At 42.9% G+C, this 16,418-nt stretch overlaps 1 protein-coding gene and 1 long non-coding RNA gene across 9 annotated transcripts; both read right to left on the minus strand.

Moving 5' to 3' along the window:
* Nucleotides 1-219: 219 nt before the first annotated feature.
* LOC136448883 (uncharacterized) lies at nucleotides 220-2,672 on the minus strand. 6 transcript variants are annotated; one of them, XR_010757936.1, is made up of 3 exons: nucleotides 2,373-2,672; nucleotides 2,304-2,329; nucleotides 220-2,243 (listed from the first exon to the last, which is right to left on the minus strand). It is a non-coding gene; the product is annotated as an uncharacterized lncRNA (long non-coding RNA). The 6 variants fall into 6 exon arrangements; XR_010757935.1 differs by having other exon boundaries at nucleotides 220-2,260; XR_010757940.1 differs by lacking the exon at nucleotides 2,304-2,329 and having other exon boundaries at nucleotides 220-2,226; nucleotides 2,356-2,672.
* Nucleotides 2,673-2,691: 19 nt separating this feature from the next.
* On the minus strand, nucleotides 2,692-14,985 carry LOC136448884 (SH2 domain-containing protein 4B-like). 3 transcript variants are annotated; one of them, XM_066448581.1, is made up of 10 exons: nucleotides 14,696-14,985; nucleotides 10,115-10,295; nucleotides 9,791-9,947; nucleotides 9,087-9,309; nucleotides 8,185-8,214; nucleotides 6,451-6,613; nucleotides 5,567-5,747; nucleotides 4,471-4,610; nucleotides 4,082-4,302; nucleotides 2,692-3,908 (listed from the first exon to the last, which is right to left on the minus strand). In XM_066448581.1, exons 2-10 carry the CDS (start codon nucleotides 10,281-10,283, stop codon nucleotides 3,792-3,794), a joined length of 1,401 nt encoding a protein of 466 aa, XP_066304678.1. In that variant the 5' UTR covers nucleotides 10,284-10,295; nucleotides 14,696-14,985; the 3' UTR covers nucleotides 2,692-3,791. The 3 variants fall into 3 exon arrangements, with proteins under 3 accessions (XP_066304678.1, XP_066304677.1, XP_066304679.1); XM_066448580.1 differs by having other exon boundaries at nucleotides 10,115-10,300; XM_066448582.1 differs by lacking the exon at nucleotides 8,185-8,214 and having other exon boundaries at nucleotides 10,115-10,300; nucleotides 14,696-14,984.
* Nucleotides 14,986-16,418: the final 1,433 nt, after the last annotated feature.

Here is a 16,418-nt window from a genome sequence, read left to right on the forward strand (position 1 = left end):
TTCATGGTGTAAGGAAAATTGACATTTTCAATGAACTTTAACTTCACGGTGGTACCAAGTGATTTACAGAACGGATGTGTGAAGGAATCATAAATAATTACAACAGGGTTTTTTTCACGGTGATGATAAGTTCACAGAAACCGTGAGAACAGAACGTAAAGTTACAGTGAAAGAAACAAGAATCATACATGTATGTAGTACACTGAAGAAAAAGCAACATTAACTTTGGCTTCTTTGAAGTCTTTGATTGCTTTATTTTTTCAGTGGTTCTCTGATAAGCAGCAGAAGAATACAAACACGACAAACGTCCACGTTTTACAGACACTGACTGAACATGTAGCTAAAACATGTAAATTTTTAACTGAACAAAAAGCAAATGTACCAGTAAACATGCACAACAAAAGGCAAGAGCCACTAGACTTTGAGCCAACATTATAACAGAGGCAGCACTACTTAAAGTAAAATTCTAGCTTTGCAGATTACTTCATCCTGATTTAGACAGTGACATCCGAGTTGGAAATCCACGTAGACAAACATGGTAGGGCAGCCTCCGTTGCAGACTTGGAACGCCTTTGTTTATTTTCTTATTTTTGACTCGCGATTTCTCAACATAGGGTAAGGTTCTCAAATGCTGGGAGGGTGAGTTTCGCCACAGCCTCCCAGCATTTGAGGGCATTAGCCCATGTTGACAATAGTAAATCAGCACTAAAACATCAATTAGAAAAAAAATCACTCACTGGAAGAATTGCATAACATATTTTTCATTGACTTGCACTACAGCAAATTACCTATATTCATATTGTATACAGAAAAAATGTACATTTACATACATTGTATGTATACTAATTAGTATAGTTTGGCAAGTCCGGTGCCATAGCACCATGCACAGCTAGGGGTCCTTCATGTACTGCCTACTGCTTCGGACACCAAAGAAATCGGTACTGCACATCCATGCCCTTAACCTGGCTTAACTGTGAATTCTGCTTCATATCTGGGCTAGCTGACTACACCAATTAATTTTCTTGGACGTTTCATGCAAAATCCTGGCTAAAAATGAAAAAGAAGGCTAGGAAGAAAACTTGTGTCTGTCTGTATTCACCCCCTGAAACTGTGAACCAAGACACAGACTTCCCTCAGCATGTTTTCATGTTGATCTTTCAGTTCAGGATCATTTCTTGTTTATTGGGGAACCAATTAAAGGGAATCGGTTTGACCTCAGTGCTACTTGTTGAAAACTTGATGGTAGTACAAAATTTATATATACAGCAAGTAATGTACAGTGTATGCCTCACTGTATGCAGATGAATATGATACAAATTATACAAAGTTGATAATACAAAACAGTACATACACATATCACCATACTGATAACAATTTTATACAAGTTTGAGAGTGAGATTGCATATTATGTTACTATCAATTTCTACTCAACAAAATATAATTGTTTTACATGTTTGTATTTGTTATAAATCAACTTCCAATAAATGTTACCAAAGGCACAAAGAATTTCCTGGATAGAAGAACATTCAAACTACCACAAGTGTGAGTGTGCTAATATGCTGCACCGAAGTCAAAAAGTCATAGTTGATTGTACTTATAGTGACAGCGTTGGGTCACTTGCGTGCAGTACCCTTCCTCACCAATAGGGGGCACCGCTGGGTGGTATGATGTACTATAATGATTCCATAACGTTCACTCTGATTATAAATGGCAATAAAAAGCAGCACACTTGTTATAAGTACTAAGTAGAGAAAGTACTTGGGCAAGTTTCACTGAATAGTACATGTATGTAGCGTTATCCTACTTTGTAAATATTCTATCATACAATGTATCTATATATGACATATAAACATCAACTACTAATAAGTCTATATCTGCTTTCTACTGATATTTTCCTTCCTTAGAACGCTACATGAGCGGCTATAGATTGAGAAGTTCGGAATGAACTGTGGTCACTTCAAAGTGCAATTTAGGAAACATGACATTCTACAAAATCTACCTTGTTAGAAAGTCATTTTGATGATTATACAATGTATACAGTCAAACCTGTCTAAAGTGACCACTTGTTTACAGTGACCGCCAGTCTACAGTGACCACCTGTCTATAGTGACCACCTGTCTATAGTGACCAACTGTCTAACCTGTCTATAGTGACCACCTGTCTAACCTGTCTATAGTGACCACCTGTCTAACCTGTCAATAGTGACCACCTGTCTATAGTGACCACCTGTCTATAGTGACCACCTGTCTATACTGACCATCTGTCTATGGTGACCGCCTGTCTACAGTGACCAACTGTCTAACCTGTCTATAGTGACCACCTGTCTAACCTGTCTATAGTGACCACCTGTCTAACCTGTCTATAGTGACCACCTGTCTATAGTGACCACTCTTACTAGCTGAGCCTCTTGAGTAGTTGCTATACACAAGTTGTACAACAATCTAACATTACGTCTGCATGATTCTACTGCTGTTACATGTATTATACACTTCTCTGTTACATGTCAAATATTGCTGTCAAATTTCTTTTAATGACTAAATAATCTGCCAGTAGCTTCATTAGTAAACCTATAACAATATTTTTGATTATACATAATTGTGTTATCAAAAACATACATTCAAACATAGATGATATCTGATCTATAATTGCATAATTGATATTGCTGCTCCTTTATGGCAATAACGCATTGCCTTCATTCACATTCCGATAGTGATATCTTAAATATTGCTGTTATATCTAATAGTATCACATTCAAAAGAAATTTCCTATTCCATTCCAACAGAACTAAATCAAATATTCCACTAACTTTCTGTAACATTGGCCCAAGTCTTTTCGTCTGAGATTACTAGAAATTATCTTCTGCACTTAGTAACCATGGCGTGTCTTCTGCATTAGTAACCATGGCAACCATGGCATGTCTTCTGCATTAGTAACCATGGCAACGATGGCATGTCTTCTGCATTAGTAACCATGGCAACCATGGCATGTCTTCTGCATTAGCAACCATGGCAACGATGGCATGTCTTCTGCATTAGTAACCATGGCAACGATGGCGTGTCTTCTGCATTAGTAACCATGGCAACCATGGTGTGTCTTCTGCATTAGTAACCATGGCAACGATGGCATGTCTTCTGCATTAGTAACCATGGCAACCATGGCATGTCTTCTATGGTAACTAATGACACATTTTGGCCACAAATTAGATGTCTACATGACACATTTTCACCACTGTCCATTGTTTGATACATTCCTTAGCCAGTGCTGTTTGTAATCTCCGATGGCAGGTTTTGCTGTTTTCTGGGTGTTTTTTCAGAATTTGAAGCTACCTTGTAACTACATGTGGCTTATTATTGCAGGATGGCATTTTACTCTTTTCCCTGCAGACTTAGTTGTTTAGCAAATTAACATTGTATTCATGATTCATACTTATAACAAGTCAAATGTTTCAAGTCTGCACAATCCAATGTTTCCTGCCATCCTGAGAGTTTCAGCAGGTCGCAGGTTTTCATCTCAGGCCCTGAAGGAGGAGACATGATGACGAGGAAGAGTTCTGCGGTCCCTAAATGAGAAACGTCTCAGACGGCTTCCTTAGTGAGAAGACTTTGTAACTTAACTAAAGACTTTTTAAGACATTGCTATAACCAGGAGCAGTTCTGTGACGATGTTGTTGGGATGTTTTTAAGACAAATTAAATGTTACAACCGTTAGGGGTTCTGAGACTCCCATCAGGTCAGGCGGCTTTCTTACCGAGAAGACGTTGTTACTTTCCTTAAGACGTGTTTAAGACGTTGTTATAACCAGGAGGAGTTCTGAGACTCCCCCAGGAGGTCCCGGTAGTCCGGCGGCTGCCTGCTCTGCCCGCACGGCGTCTTCAGAACCTCCCCGCCCGTACTCGAGATCGGCTCCTTCTGGAGACGCAGAGGGGAAAACGGGACTCCATCCATGATGTTTCCTCAATTTGCATTGGACTCAATCCATCAAACAACCATATATACTCTACAGTTAACTATGATTGGTATCAAACAAACACACGCACAAAGAAACCAAACACACACACACACACACAGACAGACCGACCCACCATGTGGAAGCTGACGAGGTCCCATAGCGAGGTGTGCGAGAGCTGGTTGGTGCCGAAGAACTGGTAGGTGTTGTCGGAGGTGTCGATGAGGAAGTGCTTGCAGCGCCCATCTGCGCGGTAGGATATCGTGTAGCCCCAGACGCGCTCGCTCACGCGCACCAGGAAACTGCCGATCGGCCGACCTTCCAGTAGGGACTCCGCCTCCTGCCGCGAGATGATGCCTGCAGAGAAAAGTTTTAAATTTTTCTTAGTGTCGGGCGTCCAGAAGACACCGTGGCACCCTGCTGGCTAACAGTCCAATAGCTATCAAACCTTGTGCGTCCATGGCTGCCTGGCACATACCTTGAACCGTGACATGTCCGTAAAGCCTGTATTTCTAGACTACTCACCGTGGAACCAGGCAGCGACCTGGTGCGTCCGGGCGTCCATGCCCGCCTGGCGCGGCTGCTCGAAGTCCTGAAACCAGCGGATGACCTCCTGCCGTGAGCTCGGTCGCGCCGGGAGGGTCGCTTGCGTTGGCGACGACGTCCTGTGAATGGAGAAGTTAAGACCAGAAATGAATAACTCACTTGAAACATGAAATCAACATCCAAGTCCTTCTCATTTTTACCTACATGTAGTACAGTGAAGCAGCACAGGACAAAAATTTGCTTTTCATTTATTATATTCGCTTTGCAGCTTTCAACCCACACAAGAAACTCTTGGCTGCCAAGAAGCTTTCAATTCCAATAGTACTGCGATTCAGCTTCTATTGTTACAAACTTCTTCAGAATTCTTGTAAAGTTTCTCCGTGTGTAAAACCAGACGACCAGAAGTGTTACCTGCTACTCGACGGGCTGACTCTCTCTCCACTGTTAGCAGGGTGCAATGTTGATAGATAGATAAACAAGGCGTTTGACATTTGTAGATAAATCAAGCTCTGCATTACAATTGGATAAGAAATGAACATTACTTCCGGGAGTAATGACATTTCTTCATCCAGCCAACGCCTACCAACAACCCAACATTTTAAAAAAATAGAATGAAAAAGAAAATATCATAAAGATTCACCCACAACTTCTCGAGATACGATGTTAACAAACTAACAAACACACACACATGAAGACCTCGCCTTCTTGAGGAAGGATTCAAACCCAGGACCTTTGGTTATAGGCTAAACACTCAAACCATTACGCCAACACAGCGCCCATTCATATAACCAAGTGCTAACTTAAAGACACTCTGTGCTAGGATGTTAGAGGTTCTTTTTTCACAACCGGTAATTCTCACCTGCTGACGTTTCGGTGTCTGTCAGACACCTTCTTGAGAGCTTCTGACTGGAGTACTGCTTCTCACCGCTATAAGTAGCCAGTCAGAAACTCTGAAGGTGTCTGACAGACATCGAAACGTCAGCAGGTGAGAATTACCAACCTGATGGAATTATTTTCGGACACTCTGTGCTATTTTCATTTTGTCACAGTCCAAGATCATGTCTGAATAACTCACTTGCTACTACTTGATCCTGGTGCGGCGCCCCCTAGTGACTGTTTCCGTAACTGCGTGGCCACGTCGTACACCGTCTGCTTCTTGTTGTCGGCCATCGCCGTGTGGACCGACCGACGAAACTCCTCACGAGCATTTCTCGCCAGCATGCTTCTCCTCTTATCAGCCTCCTTCTGCTTTTGTACTGAAACACAAACATGTTCGTTCATTCATTCGTTCATTCATTCGTTCGTTCATTCATTCATTCATTCATTCATTCACTCATTCCTGTTTTCAGCCTCCTGCTTTTGTACTGAAACACCCAGGTTCAATCCCCCGAGGTGCACCCAAACATGTCCGGACATATACCCAGACGTTGCGCCCTTGGGAAAGGCACTTAACACGTATTTCCCATGTCCTAAGCCCAACAGTAGGGTTTGGGTTGGCCTTAGGAAGGGCATCCAGCCGTAAAAACTCTTGCACTTGATGAGGAGTCCTGGGGCTTCCCCATCCATGTGCAAGCACGTCCAACCACATATGACTGGGAATAAAAGAAGTTAAATTGGATAGAGAGAGAGACACAAACATTCTAATTCGTTCGTTTGGTCACTTTCCCTCTCACTCACTCACTCTTTCACTCAGCCATCTGCTTTAGTACTGCAATACAAAGAGTATTACATAATACATGCATGTGTATATTCTTTCAGTCACTCATTCACTCATTCATTCAGTCTGTCTCTCACATTGCCCCCCCAACTCACATTGCTGAATACCCACCTCCCCCACCCCCCAACTCACATTGCCCCCCCTAACTCACATTGCTACCCCCCCTAACTCACATTGCTGCCCCCCCTAACTCACATTGCCCCCCCCCCCCCTAACTCACATTGCTGCCCCCCCTAACTCACATTGCTGCCTCCACTCGGTGTCCTTGTGTGCCTGCTCCTGCTCCGCCTCCTTGATGGCAGTTTCTCGCGCCTCCTTAAGACTCATGTACAGCTCCTTGGCACGTTTCTCCGCCTTCTTGTGAACCTCCTCAAAACTCCGCCGTCTCTCCATCTGCTCTTTTCTCTGCACAAAAAACAGGAAGAAAGTCAACAACGTTTCATACACTTAAAGACATTGTGATTGCGATTGTCATGCCTCTATGATCAATCTTTCTAGATTGTTGCCACTCAGGTTACTCAGCCACTTCATAGACAGATCCCAAACTGACAACCTCCATAGAAATAAAAAATTAAAACATAAATGCAAAAGTTTGACTGACATGCAGGTACTAAGTCTCATAGGTGGAACTGCTAATTGCCATGCTATCATTGGTCGAACCACTAATTGCCACGATATCATTGGCTGAACTGCTCATTGCCATGCTACCATTGGTCGAACTGCTAACTGCTCATTGCCATGCTATCATTGGTTGAACTGCTCATTGCCATGCTATCATTGGTCGAACCGCTTATTGCCATGATATCATTGGCAGAACTGCTAATTGCCATGATATCATTGGTCGAACTGCTCATTGCCATTCTATCATTCGTTGAACTGCTAATTGTGATGGACAGTCAGGATTGGCCTACTGTAAGCAAACTGTTTGAATTTGTTTTGGCCCCATGTTTTATAATCAGTCTGAAACGTGATCAGAACATATCTAGTGCAGAAGCCATCTTATTTACATACTGTTAATGCATTTACTTGTGCTGTGGTTCTATTTTAGGGTAGGAGGAAAAATGAGGTTTTGACATGTTTTCTATTAATTTTGCAATTGAAACAATTCTGTAGTACAGTTTAGTAATATATTGGAAACGCACATGCATTCTGGGTGTTGATGAATTCGCAAAAAAACACAAAAATAAAACCACCGCTAAATTTTCAAGATTTACAGTACGCTAACGCAGCAAGCAACACCCAGGGACAACCTCCATTTTCGCCCTGGCTGTCCCGAGTGCAACCTCGTAACAAAAGCTCTCTGACCCTGACATTGAACAAGACCATGCAGCGGGTCCGACACAGAAGCAACGTTAACGCCACAGGCACAGCTTAGCCTCCACCAGACCTTCCTACGGGGTCATGCAGAGCAGAACTGAGCAAAATGGGGTAAACAACTGGCCAGGAGAGTCAGTCCACGGTAGGGTTAACATATTTATCCTTGTACAAGGGTAACATTTACCCTTGTACAAGCCTTAGGTTAACATTTACCCTTGTACAAGCCTTAGGTTAACATTTACCCTTGTACAAGCCTTAGGGTAACATTCACCCTTGTACAAGCCTTAGGTTAACATTTACCCTTGTACAAGCCTTAGGGTAACATTTACCCTTGTACAAGCCTTAGGTTAACATTTACCCTTGTACAAGCCTTAGGGTAACATTTACCCTTGTACAAGCCTTAGGTTAACATTTACCCTTGTACAAGCCTTAGGGTAACATTTACCCTTGTACAAGCCTTAGGTTAACATTTACCCTTGTACAAGGGCAACATTTACCCTTGTACTGTTCATGTAACTGCACAGGCCCTGTATAATAATCATGGTGGCCGGACTCCCCTGGAAAATTGTTCTCCCTGTTTGGCTGAATTCTACAAATTTCAGCCAGCGTAGTTATTGGTCTGGTGGAGACTTAGAACAGCTAGAAGTCGTGAGTCTCACCTGTGATACCGGCTCCTGACAATTGTTGCACTAAAACCAAAAACGAGACCAGAAAACTGTTTAATAACCTACAACAGCATGGTACAACGTACGCCAGGGTTTCTTCATTTGGTTCTCATTTCAGCAGTCGCAAGTCAGGATTTTTTTAAACAAGAAGTGGGTTGGCGGAAAGAGCGGTCCAGTCTGGACAGCGAAAAGACTGGTCCAGTTCAGTGTGGGGGCGGAAAAAAATAGTCCAGCGACAGAGCAACCTTTTTCACCTGTGGTTGCGCCCTCTGGCAGCAAGCTATGGAATTACAACAGTCTGTGAGAACCGCTCTTTCTGCCAAACCAACAATCCAAACCAACAAGCAGCAGCTTTTTTAAGACCCCTATTTCTAGAGTGGCCTGGTCGTATTCCAGCATTCGTGATCAGAAATGTGGGCGATGCCACTTACTGGCAGGGGTGTGTGTGAGCATATTCCACATCAGGCACTTTAGGCGCTTAATTTGCTCAATGATTTCAGCATTTGCAGGTCATGCTTTTAAAGCGAGCATCAACTTTTTACACCCCTCCTTTTGTAATGGACTGTTTGCATTCAGGCATTCATGATACTAAATGCAGATGATTCCACTTGTAAGCAGGGGGGTGGTTAGATCTCTGAAGGTGTCAGAATAATTCTATTGATCATCTCCAATTATAGAAAAATCAGTGAAGTTTTCTGCTCATTTCTTTAGTTCTGAATCATTAGCTACTTCTTCCAAGCAAACTTTAATGAATCTATAAAATAGCCTGAAAACCCCCTGTTCATCTTTGGTCCATTCTAATGTTCAAGGAAAAGGATCTTAGACGAATTTGCCAGGAAAAAAAGGATCCATCCATCTGGACTAGACCATTCCAGCGGAGACGTGGGGGTACCGACCTTGAGTTCTGCCTCCTTCTTCTTCTCGAGCTCCTTGGCTTGTCTCTCCTGCTCGGCCCACGCCTTGCGCGCCCGCTCGGCGGCCATCTTGGCCTCCTTCCGGCTGGCGTATGCCGCCTCCTCCTCCCTCCGCCGCGCCGCCTCCGCCAGCTCCCGCTTCTCCCGCTCCAGCTTCTCCTTCTCTGTCTGCAGCTTGGCTCGGAGCACCTCCTCGTTCCTCCTCCTGGGAGGCATCGGGAGGAAATCTTAGGATGAAGACATTTACCCTCTTCCATTGTCAAGACAATAAGGAAATATTGTTCTTCGTCCTGTGACTAGAATTGTGAGAAAATCTTATGATGATGACAATTACCCACCACCATTGTCAAGACAAGGAAACTCCAGGAAAAGAAGAAATAAGAATAACTTTCCAGGAAAAGGGTTTAACACTAATTTTCCAGGAAAAGGGTTTAACACTAATTTTCCAGGAAAAGGTTTTAACACTGATTTTCCAGAAAAAGGGTTTAACATTTATTTTCCAGGAAAAGGGTCTAACACTAATTTTCCAGGAAAAGGGTTTAACATTTATTTTCCAGGAAAAGGGATTAACACTAATTTTCCAGGAAAAGGGTTTAACACTTATTTTCCAGGAAAAGGGCTTAACACTAATTTTCCAGGAAAAGGGTTTAACACTTATTTTCCAGGAAAAAGACTCCAAAACTGACTTCAGCTCCTCCGCCTCCTTCTCGGCCAGCCGCTGCGCTCTCAGCTGGTCCTCCCGGTCCATGATCTCTTCGATCGTCGCATCCCCGCGGCCCTCGCCCATCACCCACGTCCACGGCTCGCCGTCTGCGCCCTTCAGGAACTGGATCCTTCTCTTCCCTGTCATAAACAAACAAACAAGCAAAGAAACAAATTAATAAATAGATAAACAACACTCTAACCCTTCACCAACATGGTTTAAACTACAGTTCAGAACACCTTGTAGAACACACGGTCACCTGGTTTAAACTTCAGAACCGGTTCAGAACACCTTGTAGACCACCCACCTGGTTTGGGAGGTTTCTTGGGCTTCTTGTCCTCCTTCTGCTCCCACTCCTTATACCTGCGCACCTGCTCCTCCCGCATCTTAAAGAACAGCAGCTGCTTCTGCTCCTCTGACAGCTCCGACAGGATCTCAGGGTCCACGTACATCGTCTTCAGGATCTGCTGCAGCATGGCGCCTGCGTTCTAGGCTAGGGAGAGAGAGAAACATCTTATACCAGCTGCAACATGGCGCCTGCGTTCTAGGCTAGGGAGAGAGAGAAGCATCTTATACCAGCTGCAGCATGGCACCTGTGTTCTAGACTATAAAAGAGAGAAGCATCTTATACCAGCTGCAACATGGTGCCTGCGTTCTAGGCTAGGGAGAGAGAGAAGCATCTTATACCAGCTGCAACATGGTGCCTGCGTTCTAGGCTAGGGAGAGAGAGAAGCATCTTATACCAGCTGCAACATGCTGCCTGCAGGGTTCTAGGCTAGGGAGAGAGAGAAGCATCTTATACCAGCTGCAACATGCTGCCTGCAGGGTTCTAGGCTAGGGAGAGAGAGAAGCATCTTATACCAGCTGAAACATGCTGCCTGCAGGGTTCTAGGCTAGGGAGAGAGAGAAGCATCTTATACCAGCTGCAACATGCTGCCTGGGTTCTACTAGGCTGGAAACAAATCAACAGAGGAAAACCTTTAAGTTTAACCAGCTACACATATACATTGTAGTGCCTGGGTTCTAGGCTAAGGAGGGAGAGAAGCATCTTATACCAGCTGCAACATGCTGCCTGGGTTTTAGGATAGAAACAAATCAACAGAGGAAAACCTTTCACCAGCTGTAAATAGTGCCTGGGTTCTAGACAAGGGACAGTCAGTGAACTTTTTCTATTCACAGAGAGGAATGGACATCTTATACCAGCTGCAACATGGTGCCTGGGTTCTAGACTAGGGATACAGGGAAAATCTTATACCAGCTGGTGCACACATGTACAGTGCAACCAGGTGCACCTTTTAGGCTATAGGATAAAGGTACTACCATACACTAGTATACAGAAAATACCCTTGAAATGTAAATATCGGGAATTTAGCAATATTATATTGCAATATCAACCTTTTGTTGCATTTTATTTGATATATTGCTTGTTTGAAATTTTGTTAGCTATAGAATTACAGATTGTAATTCTTAAGAGCATTAAACTATGCCTCTGTAAAAATTATTATGTTTTGCTGACATTCAATTCATTTCATGTGTTGCACCCCAAAGACTTTCTGTCTACCTAATTTTTTGGGTTGGGTACACCAGTGCACATTTCCAAAGAGGAATTTCGAGCCCTGTGATTGGATTACATTCCAGGATATATACCGTATATATGCAGATTATGTTCTGAATACATTATTTAAAGTTCATCATCACGTCCTGCTTGAGTTAGTCTGTCCTGTAAGGACAAAATAAACCCTTCTATTTCCTGCTCCCTGTGGCCGGCTGTAACGCCATGAGGAAGTAACTCGATCTGATACATGTGTGTAACCTGATCTGGCACACGTGCTTATGTAACATGTTTTACAACTGCAGAACTTAACTTCCTTCACTTGTGGCGAACTGTTACAACAATGAACACACTCAACACACTACATGAGAACCACTGAAACTTGCACACACATAATGAAGGGCTGAAAAATTCATTTTTTTGAATCCTAAAAATTCAGGTGCACGTGAAGAATTCCGGGTGCACAAGAAAAGTAGAATGACAGCAAGACCTAATCACAAACCTTATATTTATTGCCTCCCTCTAGAAGTGGGGTTATGATTCAGCTACTTTCAGAACAAAATGTTTTTTCAAGGAAACGTATGAAATTGTTACTTGCTAATAAGTTATGTGACAGATAGAGCATGCAGTATTTAGAACATGAATAATTATCGTAGAAGTACTTGACTTGAATATTTGTCTCAGAATTTGTCACATTCCAGGGAGAAAATTCCTGCCCTGTGGCTGCATTCAATAAGCAGCTACGGTAGTTTAGAGACTTTTATTTCATTTGTCAATGTGCTGCTTTTTCTTCATTTTCTTTGCTTTCGTGAACATACACTTACAGAAAATTACATATTCTGTCATTTGGTGAATATGAAGAGGAAATACATTACAAACATGTATGTATAGTACATTGTACCTAAATATTCTAATGTATTATGAAATACATTTAAGTTATTTGTATTACGTCCTTGGCCCTCGCTACAACACGTTCCATTGTGTGTTGTGGTGTAATTATCCCGCCTGATTAGCCAAACACAGTCCATGTTTCACACACGCCTGACGAACTACCGGCTGGGCACGTGGCCTGGCGTCAGGGGTGATCAGCCTTCTGGTCGTTAGAGGGCATGATTATCAATTTTCTGCTAATCAAAATGCTATAAATTTCCTACACATTGTACGTCGCACACCTTCTGTAATTTTTGTTTGTTCTTTTGTTGCCTGTAAACTGCTATAAGTCTAACAGTAACACACCAGTTTTGTACAGTAGGTACAAGAGAGCATTAGTAGACAGGACTGCTACATATCCGGACAGGTTTATTTGATCCACTCACATCGGGAAGGACCCACACTCTTTTTGAAAAGTGTGGTGGGTTCTTTTACGTGCTTGAGGTGTGGCCCTCCTCAAACACAGGACCTACATTTAGCGTCCTATCTGAAGCTAGGTACTCATTTTCACCTGAGTAGAGTGAGCAAACAGGTGTGAAGTGCCTTTCCCAAGGGAACAACATTGGGGCCTGCTAGGGATTCAAACCGAGAACCCTTAGATTCCAATTTTCAACAACCCTAAGGCCTAACCAGAAGACCACCTAGCCAGTTTGTGGCTTCATCAATTTCAGCTAATTGATGATAAATTCTAAATTCTACCCGCATTGTAATGAGGATAGATCTTCTGTGAGATGAAGGTTAAGCAGTCATCCTCTATCGAGGTGAAGCATGATGCTTTTTCAAGTAGTGAGAAGCAGTTCAATGTGTCTTCACTACTGCTCGTGTTTGTAGCCAAGCATACCGGGTCACCGTACTCTTCTTCATAAGTGTGTTGGGTTCTTTTACGTGCAGAGGTTTGACGCTTGGCGCGTATGCCTGAAGCTCCCTCATGCACTGGGCCACTGGCTTTAGGTCACCATCCGAAATGACGAATGCAATCCCTTAAAACATGTTTGAGCTGGGTGTCCAACCTTAAGATCGCGTTACCGGCTTACCGGCTTGCGTTACCGGCCGCACTGTAGCAGACTGTGGTTCAAGCGCCACTTACTGACCAGTCTAACTGTCCGGACCTTTTAGCCTAGTGGTTAGTGCGTTGGGACGGTGCTCTGGTGGCCCGGGTTCAATACCCGGGAGCCAGGAGACTGTACTACTCGCCTCATGCGTTCAGTGCCGTGGGGACGTAACATACGTGTATGTAAGAGTACCAGGGAAAATTATCCAACTACCAAGTCCTTGAGGATTCTTAACTGTATTGGAGGACTAATGACATACACAGGGCTCGAAATTGATTTTTGGGAATAGGTGCACTGGTGCACCCAACCAAAAAAAATGAGGTGCACAGAAAGAATTTTTAGGTGCACCACATGAAATGAATTGATTGTCAGCAAAACAAAATTACAAAATTTACATGTAACACCCTTAACAACTACAATGATTATCTGCAATTCTATAGCTAACTTCAAAATTTCAAACAAGTAATAATAATGCATCAAATAAAGTCCAACAAAAGGTTATAGTACTTTTTATGATACTTACATTTCAAGAGCATTTTCTGTGTACTAGTGTACAATAGTAACCTAACCCAAAAGCCTACAAAAATATCTAGGTGCACTGGTGCACCCACAGTCAAAAATTAGGTGCACAGCTCCAATTTTGGGTGCACACAGGTGCACATGCACCCACTATTTCGAGCCCTGCATACATGCAGACTGTCCTGGAGGCACGTTGTCTGTGCTTCTTCCTGCTTCAACATCTCCGGGTACAATTATGAGTATGATATAATACTACTGTAACAATAAGTACTATAGTCTTAGAATAGAATCATTTCACTAGTTAGAACATGCTGTCAAAAACTGTAGGGACCCTGATATCATCCTCATGACGTTTGGGCAGTTTTGTGTTGATCACGAAGAAACTACACGACGGTTATCACGGAGTCAGAATGTCGAAATATTGTTGCAACATTAAATTAATCTTCAAACGTTCTAGGAAGACATATATCTGATCAGTACATATAACGTTAACGTTACACAATATAATAATAAGTGTCTTAGCTAGAGGGGGTCAAATCTTCTCTCTTTGGAACAGATGAAGCGTATAGAGTGACTAGAAGTATATACTCACATGCAGTTTAACTGTTAACAGTTTTACACCTTGTTCAGGCGAGTATAACTATAAAACCTCCTTTTTCAGGTAAACTCATCTTCAAACGTTCTGGGAAGACTGCATATCTGATGTATACACTGACAAGTGTCCTAGGGGGAGGGGGGTAAAATCTTCTCTATTTGGTACAGATGAAGCGTATAGAGTGACTAGAGGCAGGTTCTCACGTGCAGTTTTACACCTTGTCCAGGCCGGTGAACTCACCTGACAGAGTCGCACCACAACAAAGGAAACAGGAGTTGCACCACCGGAAACTCTCTCGGAAGCACGGCTCTGTCGCCGCGAGTTTACCCCAACAGTACGGCAGGAAAAGGCGATCAGATCCTCACACCGCCGCGCTAAACAACATGTCGGGGGGACGCCAAGAACCGCTGGTCTGACCTCTGTCGGTAAAAATGCCTGAGTGCCGAGAAAGGGCGACAAACCGCGACCTTTTACAGCCGTGAGTCAGAGTTACGTTACGTTACCGTCCGACGCGACACACACCCAAAATGCGGAAGTCGGGATGACCTCTGACCCGACATAATTAGCAGGAGGAAAGAATGAAACAAATACGAACCCGTTTTCTACATTTTATCATCTAAAATAATGCATTTTAAACACGTCTAGATGCAAAATCATCTTCAATTTTATTGAGTATTCTGTTTATTACTATTTGGTAGAAAATTTAACTTTACTTTTTATTTACTGCCTTTCCTTTTTTTAGTCCACTTGATAATAGTATGATTAAGAGAGTCTTTCCTCCTATGGCAGGGTGGAGAGACAAATTGTACCCCGTTTCCGCGAAAAGCGCCCCTGAGAGGCGGAAGGAGAGAGGTTGTGTGATGTACAGGTCTGTGTGTCCGAGTCGCCAGGACAACCGACCTCTGCTTGGAGAGTGCCGGGATTGTCACTCTGTTTGCTGCTGGCTTTCCTGATCCCCTCTCCGACTCTTCTCAAGATGGACTCGCTTTACTTTGTCTCAGGTGAGAAAGGAGAAAGTCATATTTAGCCACTGGATTCACCGATCACTTTCACTACTTCTTCAGCACGCCAACAAAGGGCTAGCCCAGGGCAGCTGTCAATTAAAGACAAGACATTACAATGGATTTTTGACATAGGTGAAAAGGAGCAGTCTATTAAACTGGATGCAATCCTACCTGACCGAAGACTCTTATTATATAAACTCTAACGTTACTCTACTCATAGACCGTGAGCACACTACTCTTACACTTAGCTATAACGTTAACAATATTCTATTAAGTACATATACATAAAAACTACATATATAACGTTACATGATATATATTGTATATAATGAAATAGCCTCTATACCTATGTCAATACTGCGGATGTCGCAGAGACTGAACGCCCTATTGGTTCCAATTAGTTGGTAAATGGGACACCCCGGTTATAATCCGGGGAATAGCATCTTGGTTGGAGCTGCATTCGTCTTTCGGAAAGGTCGAAAAATAGGGGTGACTCGAGGTGCCAGATGGATATCTACTCAGGCTGTGCATTAGATGAGTGTTACCACCCTGGACGCTGCCTGGTACATGTGAATATGGAATAACGGTCACTTCATGACTGTTGTGTTATAAGTAATAATATAGCCAGGGCAGCACCCCTCTAAATCTCTGTATCAGTTTATTTGAATATTAAGCAGCTCAAGCTCAAAAGTAACCTCAGAACTATAGACCATCTCTTTGGACTTAACTCGAGCATTGAGCACACCCTTCATGTCTCCCTCCCTTCTGGCTACATACAAACATTCCTACATCTAAGGTTCCTTTGTTTTAATATATTGATCGTTATTTTTATCGGTGTAATATCCCAACATCAATTCAGCCTTTGGGCTGCGACTGAGTGATATGAAGTTGTGTTCTTAATAAAACCATTACTAATTTAAGGATATCCCGGTACAATCTGTTGGGGCTGGTCATGAGTC

This window comes from Branchiostoma lanceolatum, chromosome 14 (genome assembly GCF_035083965.1).
Source record: "Branchiostoma lanceolatum isolate klBraLanc5 chromosome 14, klBraLanc5.hap2, whole genome shotgun sequence".
Lineage (NCBI taxonomy): Eukaryota > Metazoa > Chordata > Leptocardii > Amphioxiformes > Branchiostomatidae > Branchiostoma > Branchiostoma lanceolatum.